The 14,524-nt window shown below is 42.4% G+C and overlaps 1 protein-coding gene across 3 annotated transcripts in view; it reads left to right on the forward strand.

Annotated features, from left to right (window-relative positions):
• The window catches only part of LOC106604535 (follistatin-related protein 5), a 211,253-nt gene that overhangs the window by 15,517 nt on the left and 181,212 nt on the right, over positions 1-14,524 (forward strand). For all 3 annotated transcript variants that reach the window (XM_014199254.3, XM_014199251.3, XM_014199252.3), the window contains exon 2: positions 2,704-2,872. In XM_014199254.3, the coding sequence (XP_014054729.3) occupies positions 2,704-2,872 (169 nt within the window). The remainder of the gene's footprint in view (positions 1-2,703; positions 2,873-14,524) is intronic.

Raw genomic sequence — 14,524 nt, forward strand, 5'->3', positions numbered from 1 at the left:
AATCAAATGTTATGAAAATGAAGTTATCATGGAACAGCTGTAATTTCATTGACATAAAAAGAAACAGAACCAATCTTCATCAAATCTAAGCCCTATAACAAATATATTGCTTGGATCATTCTACTAATATTTTGGGACCCTGTTATTCAATCAATAATACATTTTATGTTATACATCAAACCAGTGGCGTAGAACAAGGATGATCCATACAGCCCATGCTATAATAAACTGTCATCTAACCAGCAACCACAGTATTACCATATCAGTAATGAGTTATGAGTATCAAGGGATGCAGGCTTACGCAACATAGAGGACATTGGTGGCGGATGAGGTGAGTTTGCCCCACAAGCGGTTGGAGCATCTGGAAAAAGCAGTATATAAATCCAATAATTTATTGTTATTATAAATATCCCCCCAGCACATGGCTATCCTCTACAAAAAATGACAGCATGAAAATAATATAGAGTTTTTGCTCCCTTTTCAGAATTTCTCTAGTTTTGCATATTTTTGATACTGAATGTTAGCAGATCTTCAACCAAAACCTAATATTAGATAAATGGAACCTGAGTTTACAAATAACCAAAAAAAATGATATTTATTTAATTAACAAAGTTATGCAACACCCAATTCTCCTGTGTGAAAAAGTAATTGCCCCCTTACACTCAATAACTGGTTGTGCCACCTTTAGCTGCAATGACTGCAACCAAATGCTTCCTGTAGTTGTTGATCAGTCTCTCACATCTCTGTGGAATTTTGGCCCACTCTTGAATGCAGAACTGCTTTAACTCAGTAACATTTGTGGGTTTTCAAGCTTTAACTGTTCGTTTCAAGTCCTTACATCTCAATTGGGATTAGGTCTGGACTTTGACTAGGCCATTCCAAAACTTCAAATGTGTTGCTTTTTAACCATTTTCATGTAGACTTGATTGTGTGCATTGGATAATTGTCTTGCTGCATGACCCAGCTGTGCTTCAGCTTCAGCTCACAGACGGATGGCCTGACATTCTCCTGTAGAATTCTTTGATACAGAGCATCATTCATGGTTGGTATGAGGTTCTTACTGTGGAATACAATGTTTGGTTTTCGGCAGACATAATGGGACCCATCTCGTCCATGTCTGTGACAGGAGCTATTATAAATACCACCCCACCCCAATCCACTTAACATTTAGACACCAGGGGGAAACAGTAGATTGATGACACTGGGAGATGTGCTATGGCCCAGACCTGGATTTAAATACTATTTGAACATTTTCAAATACTTTCAGTGTTTGCTTTAGTCTGCCTAATGTTCCAGTGTTTGCTTTAGTCTGCCTGATGTTCCAGTGTTTGCTTTAGTCTGCCTGATGTTCCAGTGTTTGCTTTAGTCTGCCTGATGTTCCAGTGTTTGCTTTAGTCTGCCTGATGTTCCAGTGTTTGCTTTAGTCTGCCTGATGTTCCAGTGTTTGCTTTAGTCTGCCTGGAGTTCCAGTGTTTGCTTTAGTCTGCCTGATGTTCCAGTGTTTGCTTTAGTCTGCCTGGAGTTCCAGTGTTTGCTTTAGCTTGCCTGGAGTTCCGGGGTTTGCACTTTTGCAATTATTCTATTGGTCCCATTGCACCAGACAAGCTCAGTCAAGGCCAGCTAAAGTATTTTAAATGATCTTAAATAGTATTTGAACCCAAGTCTGCTCTGTCCTCAACCAGAAAGAGTGGCATCGTCAACAAAAGGACCAGCGGGTGTCCTACCGTAGATGCAGAGGAAGCCAGCAAGTCACAAGAACACATTATGAACACTTCCTGGTCTTACAGCAGATCTTTGTAACACATTGCTTTTGTGAATTTGACCCTTGACCTATGGAAACAGCATGTGGGCACGAGCCCTGCCAGCGTTGTTTAGATATGTCTACTACTCAGAACAACAGGGGAATGGGGTCATACCCATGATGTCTGTTATACTAGGCTTGTGATGTGAGTAGGACTTTAAAGCAGCGACATTCACCAAAGTTCGGGCAGTGTTTCACTCAGTAGTACCTTTAGCTCTCATGTAGTTCTATTGAAAAAAGAGACACTGTAAAACAGTGACTGGAACACATGTTGAAGCTGTTTTATGTTAGCCTGCGTTGTCTCTTTCCGTGGTTCCAAGGAAATAGCTTTTTAAGGAAATATTTTTTTTCCCACACATGGTGTTTGGTTTAATTGCCACCGTGCCAAGGTCAAACTTGTTTTCATACTGTGTAATGAATAATAAGAAGACAAGTGATATTCAGAATGTGACTTTATTGCTTTAGTACAGTAGATACTGTAGGAATAATTTTCTGGTGTGCCACTATATCTTCTGTAAATAGCATTTGGATGTTGCTATGTTGCAGCAACTGATGAAAATGTTTGTATTAAGCAATGTGTTCTATCTCACAGTTACTTATTTTTAACTAATGCCAATTCATCACCATCATTATCCTAATACATTGACTCTTTTGTCTTCCTTTATCTTTATTTGCCTATTTCCCTTTACTTGATTCCAAAGCAGATCTAATCTTCTTCGTTGAGTGTGAGGCACTTATTGAAAGCATTAGTTTAAACCAACGACATATTTGCAGTGCCCATTGTCTACACTAATTACAGCTTGGTTGATTTATGGTCTCAGGCCCCCAACCGATATTGAACTGCAGCCACGGTCGAAGGGGTCTGCCGAACTGCTCACTACTCTTTCTTTTTGTTTTTACAGGATCAGACCAATGAAGACACCCAGATGGTGCTTGCTGGCGTTCTTGTTGGGAATGGTCTCCCTCGGAGTGGGAGTGGGAGTGGGAGTGGGAGTCGTCGAGGGGAGGCCCGGCAAGGAGGAGGGATTCGTGCCGCCACCCTATCGACCTGTCGTGAGGTTCCGACACAAGGTATTGTATCATTCCTGTTCCTTTAGCCTTTCATAACAAGAGGACTCTGCAGTGTTGTGAAGATGATTACAATGGAGTTTCCCGAGAGTCAAGCTACTTTTGTTATTTCTTCAGGCTCAGGGATTTATTACTGGTGTTTTGCCAAGGAGACTTGAGCATCAAGTTAACATCAAATTTGGAAATTTATGTTGAATATATCTGATTGAAGTGAGGGGAGAAGGGGAATTTATTACAGGGGGCGTGAATACTAAAAGTGAACTGCCATTTTAGCAAAAACATCCAAGTTGAGAGTGTAATTGAAACTTTATCGACTTGACAACGCAGGCCTAGCTCTGCAAGCACAATCGGATTCCAAGTACTTCTCAAAGCACTAACAAGCTCTCTCTCCCCCACTCTATCTTTCTTACTTAAAAAGGCGAGAGCCGTGTGATTGTCATATTACATAATATATAAATGAAGTCCAGTTGGAATGCAGAGAAAACCATTTGATTGGCACGCTCTTTTGCCTGCAGGCATTTGTGTGTGGGGGTGTGGGTGTGTGTGTTTTCCCCTGTACACACACTTCTTGTAAACCCCCCGCGAGTGATAAGCATTAAAATACACACTCCTCAGTATCTGCCATCTCGAAATAGAGACATTTTGTATTATTATTGGCTTATTCATTGTGTTGGCATGCGAATAAAACACGAGAAACAATGGTAATTTTAAGCCCAGGGATCAGTGTTGATTATGACTTTGTGTGAGAGAATGAAGGAGGGGAGAGAGAGAGAGAGAGATATAGAGAGAGAGAAATAAAATCTAGAAAAGAGCTGTTAAATTCTTCAACCACCTAAAAGGAAGTGATTCCCAAACCTTCCGTAGCAAAGCCATCACCCACAGAGAGATGAACCTGGAGAAGAGTCCCCTAAGCAAGCTGGTCCTGGGGCTTTGTTCACAAACACAAACAGATCCCACAGAGCCCCAGGACAGCAACACAATTAGACCCAACCAAATCATGAGAAAACAAAAAGATAATTACTTGACACATTGGAAAGAATTAATAAAAAAACTGAGCAAACTAGAATGCTATTTGGCCCTAAACAGAGAGTACACAGTGGCAGAATACCTGACCACTTTGACTGACCCAAAATTAAGGAGCGCTTTGACTATGTACTGACTCAGTGAGCATAGTCTTGCTATTGAGAAAGGTTGCCGTAGGCAGACCTGGCTCTCAAGAGAAGACAGGCTATGTGCACTCTGCCCACAAAATAAGGTGGAAACTGAGCTGTACTTACTAACCTTCTGCCAAATGTATGACGATATTAGAGACACATATTCTTATTTACAATGACGGCCTACTCTGGCCAAACCCTAACGACGCTGGGCCAATTATGCACCGCTCTATGGGACTCCTAATCACGGCAGGTTGTGATACAGCCTGGAATTGAACCAGGGTCTGTAGTGACATCTCAAGCACTGAGATGCAGTGCCTTAGACCACTGTGCCACTCGGGAGCCCAAACAACCCATATTTATGTTGATTTATTTTCCTTTTTGTACTTTAAATGTATATAGACATAATATGACATTTGAAATGTCTATTATTTTGGAATTTGTGTGAGTGTAATATTTACTGTTCACTTTTTATTGTTTATCTATTTCACTTGCTTTGGCAATGTAAACATATGTTTCCCATGCCAATAAAGCCTCTTGGATTGAATTGAGAGAGAGCGAGATAGGGAGGGAGGGGGGAAGTAGGAGGACAGAGGGTGTTAACAGAATGTGAGACACTGCACCGCAGTTACACTGCACCAGAGGCTGGAAGTTGGCATTGTACTGAAGACAGACTCAAAGGTCATATTGACATGGGAGTTGTTAAAAAAAGGCTAATATTGGCAATGTTTTCATTAATGTGGAACATGTTGTGTTCAGCGTGGCTTAGAATTTGTTTTTATGGACGGTTCTGAACATTGCTGTGCTGCTTCTTTGAGACAAAAGGCTTATAGAAGTGATGCAAATTAATCTACATTTGCTAAATTGATTTAGACAAAGTCACACGTCTATCTTCAAGTAAGAACTGCCCCTAATCTATAGGATCAACCTTGTGACTACAGAAGAGGTATCTGTATCATAGTATCTGTCCCATAACATATCCCTTGTATGGTCAAAATAGTAATGTCTTTCAATGTCCATTCCCTTTCAAAAGAAAGCAGAGTACATTATCTTAGGTATACCACTTTAAACTGTGGGACATTGACCATATAATGACTTCATCAATCATGTTTTCAGCAGCAGGACTGAACAGCTTCTTCTCTGCAGTCCACTGCTCGCCATTCTCTTTCTCTGTCACCTGTCTGCCTTTCAGAAATAAGTTGTGTCTCATACTCAACCATTGTCTAGTTCGGTGAGTGGCACAGTATGATGCTAGGCAGTACAGACCTGGGTTCAAATACTATTTCAAATAATTTATCTTGGCTTGACTGAGCTCACCTGGCTTAACAGAACCAATAGAGAAGTTCCAAAATAGCAAACCTCCCCCACCTGGCACTCGAGGCAACTTAAAGTGAACTCTCAATATAGTTGAACGTTTTAAAATAGTATTCGAACCAAGATCTGGAAAGGAGGACTTTCTATACATTAGATACTGGCCCAATTTAATAACCTGGGTTCAACCTGGACATACAGTACAGTACACTGCATGTACACTACCGTTCAAAAGTGTGGGGTCACTTGGAAATGTCCTTGTTTTTGAAAGAAAAGCTAATTGTTTTGTCCATTAAAATAACGTCAAATTGGTCAGAAATACAGTGTAGACATTGCTAATGTTGTAAATGACTATTGTAGCTGGAAACGGCAGATTTTTTATGGAATATCTACATAGGCGGACAAAGGCCCATTATCAACAACCATCAGTCCTGTGTTGCAATGGCACGTTGTGTTAGCTAATCCAAGTTTATCATTTTAAAAGGCTAACTGATCATTAGAAAACCCTTTTGCGATTATGTTAGCACAGCTGAAAACTGTTGTTCTGATTAAAGAAGCAATAAAATTGGCCTTCTTTAGAGTTGTTGAGTATCTGGAGCATCAACATTTGTGGGTTCGATTACAGGCTCGATATAGGTAGATAGATATAAAATATATAAGATATAAAACTAACAAGTAATTAAAGAGCAGCAGTAAAATAACAAAAGCGAGACTATATACAGGGGGGTACCGATACAGAGTCAATGTGCGCGGGCACCGGTTAGTTGAGGTAGTATGTAGATGTAGGTAGAGTTATTAAAGTAACTAAATGCATAGATGACAACAGAGAGTAGGAGAGTGGGGTAAAGGGGGGGGGGGGGGGGGGAAATGGTGAGAACGGCAGAATGGTGAACTTACTAAATGAAATGAGAGTTTGACTGTGTGATAATAGGTTGCTTCTTGTGTAAATATTTTCTGTCTGGATTTTAATGATTTGTATCATTAAGCTGTTTAGAAGCCTCTTGGACCTAGACTTGGCGCTCCGGTACCGCTTGTCGTGCGGCAGAGAGAACAGTTTATGACTAGGGTGGCTGGAGTCTTTTACATTTTTTAGGGCCTTCCTCTGACACTGCCTGGTATAGAGGTACTGGATGGGAGGGAGCTCGGCCCCAGTGATGTACTGGGCCATTCGCACTACCCTCTGTAGTGCCTTGCGGTCGGGGTCGAGCAGTTTCCATATCAGGCAGTGATGCAACCCATCAGGATGCTCTCGATGGTGCAGCTTTAGAACCTTTTGAGGATCTGAGGACCCATGCCAAATCTATTCAGTCTCCTGAGGGGGAATAGGTTTTGTTGTGCCCTCTTCACGACTGTCTTGGTGTGCTTGGACCATGTTAGTTTGTTGGAGATGTGGACACCAAGGAACTTGAAGCTCTCAATCTGCTCCACTGCAGCACCGTTGATGAGAATGGGGGCGTGCTCAGTCCTCTTTTTCCTGTAGTCCACAATCATCTCCTTTGTCTTGATCACATTGAGGGAGAGGTTGTTATCCTGGCCCCACACGGCCAGGTCTCTGACCTCCTCCCTATAGGCTGTCTCTTCATTGTCAGTGATCAGGCCTACCACTGTTGTATCATCGGAAAATTGAATGATGTGTTGGAGTCGTGCATGGCCATGCAGTCATGAGTGAACAGGGAGTACAGGAGGAGACTGAGGACGCACCCCTGAGGGGCCCCTGTGTTGAGGATCAGCTTGGCGGATGTGTTCGTACCATCCCTCACCACCTGCGGGCGGCCCGTCAAGAAGTCCAGGATCCAGTTGCAGAGGGAGGTGTTTAGTCCCAGGTCCTTAGCTTATTGATGAGCTTTCAGGGTACTATGGTGTTGAACGCTGAGCTCTAGTCAATGAATAGCATTCTCACATAGGTGTTCCTTTTGTCCAAGTGGGAAAGGGCAGTGTGGAGTGCAATTGAGATTGCATCATCTGTGGATCTGTTGGGGCGGTATGAAAGTTGGAGTGGGTCTAGGGTTTCTGGGATGATGATGTTGATATGAGCCATGACCAGCCTTTCAAAGCACTTCATGGCTACAGATGTGAGTGCTATGGGTCGTTAGTCATTTAGGCAGGTTACCTTAGTGTTCTTGGGCACAGGCACTATGGTGGTCTGCTTAAAACATATTGGTATTACAGATTCAGACAGGGAGAGGTTGAAAATGTCAGTGAAGACAATTGTCAGTTGGTCAGAGCATGCTTGCATTATGCTTTCTGGTAATCCGTCTGGGCCTGCGGCCTGTGAATGTTGACCTGTTTAAAGGTCTTACTCACATTGGCTACGGAGAGCGTGATCACACAGTCTTCCGGAACAGCTGGTGCTCTCATGCATGTTTCAGTGTTGTTTGCCTTGAAGCGAGCATAGAAGTAGTTTAGTTCATCTGGTAAACTCATGTCACTTGGCAGCTCTTGGCTGTGATTCCCTTTGCAGTCTGTAATGGTTTGCAAGCCCTGCCACATCCGACGAGCATCAGAGCTGGTGTAGTACAATTCGATCTTAGTCCTGTATTGACTCTTTTCCTGTTTGATGGTTCGTCAGAGGGCATAGCAGGATTTCTTATAAGCTTCCGGGTTAGAGTCCCACTCCTTAAAAGCGGCAGCTCTAGCCTTTAGCTCAGTACTGATGCTGCCTGTAATCCATGGCTTCTGGTTGGGGTATGTATGCATTGTCACTGTCGGGATGACGTCATCGATGCACTTATGGATGAAGCCAATGACTGATGTGGTGTACTCCTCAATGCCACCGGAGGAATCCCGTAACATATTCTAGTCTGTGCTAGCAAAACAGTCCTGTAGCTTAGCATCTGCTTCATCTGACCACTTTTTTATTGATCTAGTCACTACTGATTCCTGCTTTAATTTTTGCTTGTAAGCAGGAATCAGGAGGATAGAATTATGGTCAGATTTGCCAAATGGAGGGGCGAGGGAGGACTTTGTATCCGTCTCTGTGTGTGGAGTATTGGTGGTCCAGAGTTTTTTCCCTCTGGTTGCACATTTAACATGCTGATAGAAATTTGGTAAAACGGATTTAAGTTTCCCTGCATTAAAGTCCCCGGCTACTAGGAGCGCTGCCTCTGGGTGAGCATTTTCTTGTTTGCTTGTGGCGGAATTCAGCTCATTCAATGCTGTCTTAGTGCCAGCCTCTGACTGTGGTGGTATGTAAACAGTTACGAAGAATACTCTTTCGGTAGGTGGTGTGGTCTACAGCTTATCATGAGATACTCTACCTCAGGCGAGCAATAGCTCGAGACGTCCTTAGATATCGTGCACTAGCTGTTATTTACAAAAATACATAGTCCGCCGCCCCTTGTTTTACCAGACGCCGCTGTTCTATCCTGCCGTACATCATTTTTGTGCGTTCTTCAAGCTTGAACGTCTTAATGTCATCACATTGGATTGGAATTGTCCTTTGAAGCACAATGGAATTGTTAAGACTACATTTTGCTCTCTGAAAGGATGTCACATATGAACAAAACCATGAAGGCCACTCCAACAAGAATCCTGGAAATGGCCCCCTACATGTGAATTCAGATTGCAGCCTTGTCAATGGCTACATAATGCAACACAAAATAGAGAAAGGGTAGTTGGGAATAGGCCCACCATATCATAGAAAGAAAAGTCTGCACACGTAGCATAACCTTATTTACACAAGTATTCAGACCCTTTGCTATGAGACTCGAAATTGAGCTCAGGTGCATCCTGTTTCCATTGATCATCCTTGAGATGTTTCTACAACTTCATAAATTAAATTGATTAGACATGACTTAGAAAGGTACACACCTGTTTATATAAGGTCCACAGCTAACAGTGCATGTCAGAGCAAAAACCAAGCCATGAGGTCGAAGGAATTGTCCTTAGAGCTTCGAGACAGGATTGTGTCGAGGTACAGATCTGGGAAGGGTTCCGAAAATGTTCTGCAGCATTGAAAGTCCCAAAGAATACAGTGGCCTCCATCATTACTAAATGGAAAAAGTTTAGAACCACCAAGACTCTTCCTAGAGCTGGTTGCCTGGCCAAACTGAGCAGTCAGGGGAGAAGGACCTTGGTCAGGGAGGTGACCAAGAACCCGATGGTCAGTCTGACAGAGCTCCAGAGTTCCTCTGTGGAGATGGGAGAGCCTTCCAGAAGGACAACTATCTCTGCAGCACTCCACGAATCAAACATTTATAGTAGAGTGGCCAGACGGAAGCCACTCCTCAGTAAAAGGCACACAACTGCCCGCTTGGAGTTTGCCAAAAGGCACCTAAAGGACTCTCAGACCATGAGAAATTAGATTCTCTGGTCGGATGAAACCAAGATTGAACTCTTTGGCCTGAATGCCAAGCGTCACTTCTGGATGAAACCTGCCACTATCACTACAATGAAGCTTGGTGGTGGCAGCATCTTGCTGTGGGGATGTTTTTCAGTGGCATGGACTGGGAGACTAGACAGGACTAGTCAGGAAAAGATGAACTGAGTAAAGTACAGAGAGATCCTTGATGAAAACCTTCTCCAGAGCGCTCCGGACCTCAGATTGGGGAGAAGGTTCACCTTTCAGCAGGACAATGACCCTAAGCACACAGCCAAGATAATGCGGGAGTGGCTTCTGGACAAGTCTCTGAATGTCCTAAAGTGGCCCAGCCAGAGCCAAGAATTGAACCCGATCTAACATCTCTGGAGAGACCTGAAAATAGCTGTGCAGCAACGCTCCCCATCCAACCTGACAGAGCTTGAGAGGATCTGCAGAGAAGAATGGGATAAACTCCCCAAATACAGGCGTGCCATGCTTGTAGCATCATACCCAAGGAGACTCGAGGCTGTAATCGCTGCCAAAGGTGAAGTCCTGAGTAAAGGGTCTGAATACATACAGTATGTTAATGTGATATTTATTTTTTTATTATTCTATAAACCTGTTTTTGCTTTGTCATTATAGGATATTGTGTGTAGAGGGAGGGAACATAGTTGAATCAATTTTAGAATTAGGCTGTAATGTAACAAAATGTGTAAAAAGTGAAGGTGTCTGAATACTTTCCGAATGCCCTGTAGACTCACCAGGTGAATCCAGGTGAAAACTATGATCAATCCAGGTGAAAGCCTTGAGAAATGGATTGTGTATTCAGAGGGTGAATGGGCAATACAAAAGTGCCTTTGAATGCAATATGTTAGTAGGTGCCAGGGGCACCGGTTTGTGTCAAGAACTACAACATTTCTACATTTTTGATGCTCAACAGTTTCCCGTGTGTATAAAATAATGGTCCACCACCCAAAGGACATCCAGCCAACTTGACACAACTGTGGGAAACATTGGAGTCAACATGGGCCAGCATCCCTGTCAAACACTTTCGACACCTTGTAGAGACCATGCCCCGATGAATTGAGGCTTTTCTGAGGGCAAAAGGGGGGGTGCAACTAGGGCTGTGGTGGTCATAAGATTATGTCAGCCGGTGATTGTCAAGGAAATAACATAAACACATTTAGCGTCTCCTGGCTTCCACTCATAGCCTACAAGCCACTGATGCAGACCTTTAGAACATCTGCTTTTTAAAAAGTCGAATAAATCCATTTAATATAGCCTACAGTGGTTCCCAAACATTTTATAGTCCCGTACCCCTTCAAACATTCAACCTCCAGCTGCGTACCCCCTCTAGCACCAGGGTCAGCGCACTCTCAAATGTTGTTTTTTTTGCCTGCCACACACACACACTATACAATACATTTATTAAACATAAGAAGGTGTGTGAGTTTTTGTCACAACCCGGCTCGTGGGAAGTGACAACGAGCTCTTATAGGACCAGGGCACAAATAATAACATAATAAAAATCAATAATTTTGCTCTTTATTTAGCCATCATACATATAAAACTTTATTTGTTCATCAAAAATTGTGAATAACTCACAACAGGTTAATGAGAAAGGTGTGCTTGAAAGGATGCACATAACTCTGCAATGTTGGGTTGTATTGGAGAGAGTCTCAGTCTTAAATCATTTTTCACACACAGTCTGTGCCTGTATTTAGTTTTCATGCTAGTGAGGGCCGAGAATCCACTCTCACATATGTACATGGTTGCAAAGGACATCAATGTCTTAACAGCGAGATTTACCAAGACATGATACTTTGAGCGCAGCCCAATCCAGAAATCTGGCAGTGGCTTCTGATTAAATTCAATTTTCACAGAACCGCATGTTGCAATTTCGATGAGGCTCTCTTGTTCAGATATCGCTAAGTGGACTGGAGGCAGGGCATGAAAGGGATAACAAATCCAGTTGTTTGTGTCATCCGTTTCAGGAAAGTACCTGTGTAATTGCGCACCCAACTCACTCAGGTGCTTCGCTATATCACATTTGACATTGTCCATAAGCTTGAGTTCATTTGAACACAAGAAATCATACAATGATGGAAAGACCTGTGTGTTGTCCTTGTTAATGCAGACAGAGAAGAGCTCCAACTTCTTAATCATAGCCTCAATTTTGTCCACACATTGAATATAGTTGTGGAGAGTCCCTGTAATCCAAGATTCAGATCATACAGGCGAGAAAAAACATCACCCAGATAGGCCAGTCGTGTGAGAAACTCGTCATCATGCAAGCGGTCAGACAAGTGAAAATGATGGTCAGTAAAGAAAACTTTAAACTCGTCTCTCAATTCAAAAAAACATGTCAGTACTTTGCCCCTTGATAACCAGCACATGTATGTTGTAAAAGTGTTACATGGTCGCTGCCCATATTGCATAGTGCAGAAAATACACGAGAGTTTAGGGACCTTGCTTTAACAAAGTTAACCATTTTCACTGTCGTGTCCAAAATGTCTTTCAAGCTGTCAGACATTCCTTTGGCAGCAAGAGCCTCTCGGTGGATGTTGCAGTGCACCCAAGTGGCATCGGCAGCAACTGCTTGCACGCTCGTTACCAGTCCACTATGTTTCCCTGTCATGGCTTTTGCACCATCAGTACAGATACCAACACATCTTGACCACCAACGTCCATTTGATGTCACAAAGCTGTCCATTACTTATAAAATATCCTCTCCTGTTGTCCTGGTTTCCAGTTGTTTGCAGAAGAGGATGCCTTCTTTAATTGACCCCCCATAAACTTAACGGACATATACCAGGAGCTGTGCCAGGCCCACCCCGTCTGTTGACTCATCCAGCTGTAACACTTAGAATTCATTGCCTTGTATGCAAATTAGTAATTGTTTTAAAACATCTCCTGCCATGTCACTGATGCATCGTGAAACAGTGTTGTTTGATGAACTTATTGTCTGTATAGCTCTTTTGGGCCTTTTCCCCCAGCATTGTCCCATCCATATCCTCGGCAGCAGGAAGAATTAAGTCCTCCACAATAGTATTGGGCTTGCCTGTCCTAGCCACTCGGTAGCTCACCATATAAGACGCTTCTAGACCCTTCTTATTAATGGTATCTGTTGCTTTTATACGTCTTACTAATCGAAGTCATCTTAATTCTCGCTCAAACACTCCTGTGGCTTATTTTTCAAATTGGCATGTTTTGTTTCTAAATCTCTGCACAAGAGAGAAGGTTTCATTGGATGTTCATTATTTGACCAGGCTACCTGTATTTGACATTGTGTTGTGATTTCGCTGAACATTAGATGGTTTAATTTTCTTTTTGGCAGTGAAACGAGGCTACTCAAGGGAGAAAAAAAATCTCACCCAAATTTTTAGCCCCGTTGGAAAATATAAATGGACTGTTTGAAAATGTGAAGACATTTTTGATTTCACAGAAGTGTGATTGACTTGGAGTTACATTGTGTTGTTTAAGTGTTCCCTTTATGTTTTTGAGCAGTGTAGATACTTTTGTACCTGTTTCCTCCAGCATCTTCACAAGGTCCTTTGCTGTTGTTTTAGGATTGATTTGCACTTTTCGCACCAAAGTACGTTGATCTCTAGGAGACAGAACGCGTCTCCTTCCTGAGCGGTATTGTGGCTGCGTGGTCCCATGGTGTTTATACTTGCATACTATTGTTCGTACAGATGAATGTGGTACCTTCAGGCGTTTGGAAATTGCTCCCAAGGATGAACCAGACTTGTGGAGGACTCCAATTCTTTTTCTGAGGTCTTGGCTGATTTCTTTTGATTTTCCAATGATGTCAAGCAAAGAGCCACTGAGTTTGAAGGTAGGCCTTGAAATACATCCACAGGTCCAATTGACTCAAATTATGTCAATTAGCCAATCAGAAGCTTCTAAAGCCATGACGTAATTTTCTCGATTTTGCCAAGCTGTTTAAAGGCACATTCAACTTAGTGTATGTAAACTTCTGACCCACTGGAATTGTGATACAGTGAATTATAAGTGAAATAATCTGTGTGTAAACAATTGTTGGAAGAATTCCTTGTGTCATGCACAAAGTAGATGTCCTAACAGACTTGCTAAAACTATAGTTTGTTAACAAGAAATTTGTGGAGTGGTTGAAAACGAGTTTTAATGACTCCAACATAAGTGTATGTAAACTTCCGACTTCAACTGTACATGCTAAAATGGCCACTGAGTTGATGCAAGCTTTGACTGGAATCCAGTGGAGTGTGCGAAGGAGCGAGGTGACATGAGAGAACTTGGGAAGGTTGAAAACCAGGTGGGCTGCAACGTACTGGATATGTTGCAGGGGTTTGATGGCACAACCTAAAACACAAAACCAAATCTACGCTGGAGTTGCTCACCAAGACAACATTGAATGGCCTAGTAACAGTTTTGAATATTGTACATTCCAGCTGTGCAAAGCTCTTAGAGACTTACCCCCCAAAAGACTCACAGCTGTAATCGCCGCCAAAGGTGCTTCTATTAAATTTTGACTCAGGGGTGTGAATTCTTATGTTAAGGAGCTACGTATTTCTGTATTTCATTTTCAATAAATTTGCAAAATCTTCTAAAAATGTGTTTTCACTTTAATCCATTTTGAATTCATGCTGTAACACAACAAAATTTGGAATAAGTCAAAGGGTATGAATACTTTCTGAAAGCACTGCATATCGACATCCTCGAGGACTTTCTTGTGGCCAACCTTCACTCTCCAGTCTCTCCCTTATCAAGGATCTCCCTTCTCTCTCTCATTACTGACATCCACATAAGGAATTACCCTGTGACGAGCACAGACAAATAACACTGGAGTACAACTTCATGATAAAGCCAAACAATACTGGAGCACAACTCCATGATAAAGCCAAATAATAC

This window comes from Salmo salar, chromosome 05 (genome assembly GCF_965601325.2).
Source record: "Salmo salar chromosome 05, fSalSal1, whole genome shotgun sequence".
Classification (NCBI taxonomy): domain Eukaryota; kingdom Metazoa; phylum Chordata; class Actinopteri; order Salmoniformes; family Salmonidae; genus Salmo; species Salmo salar.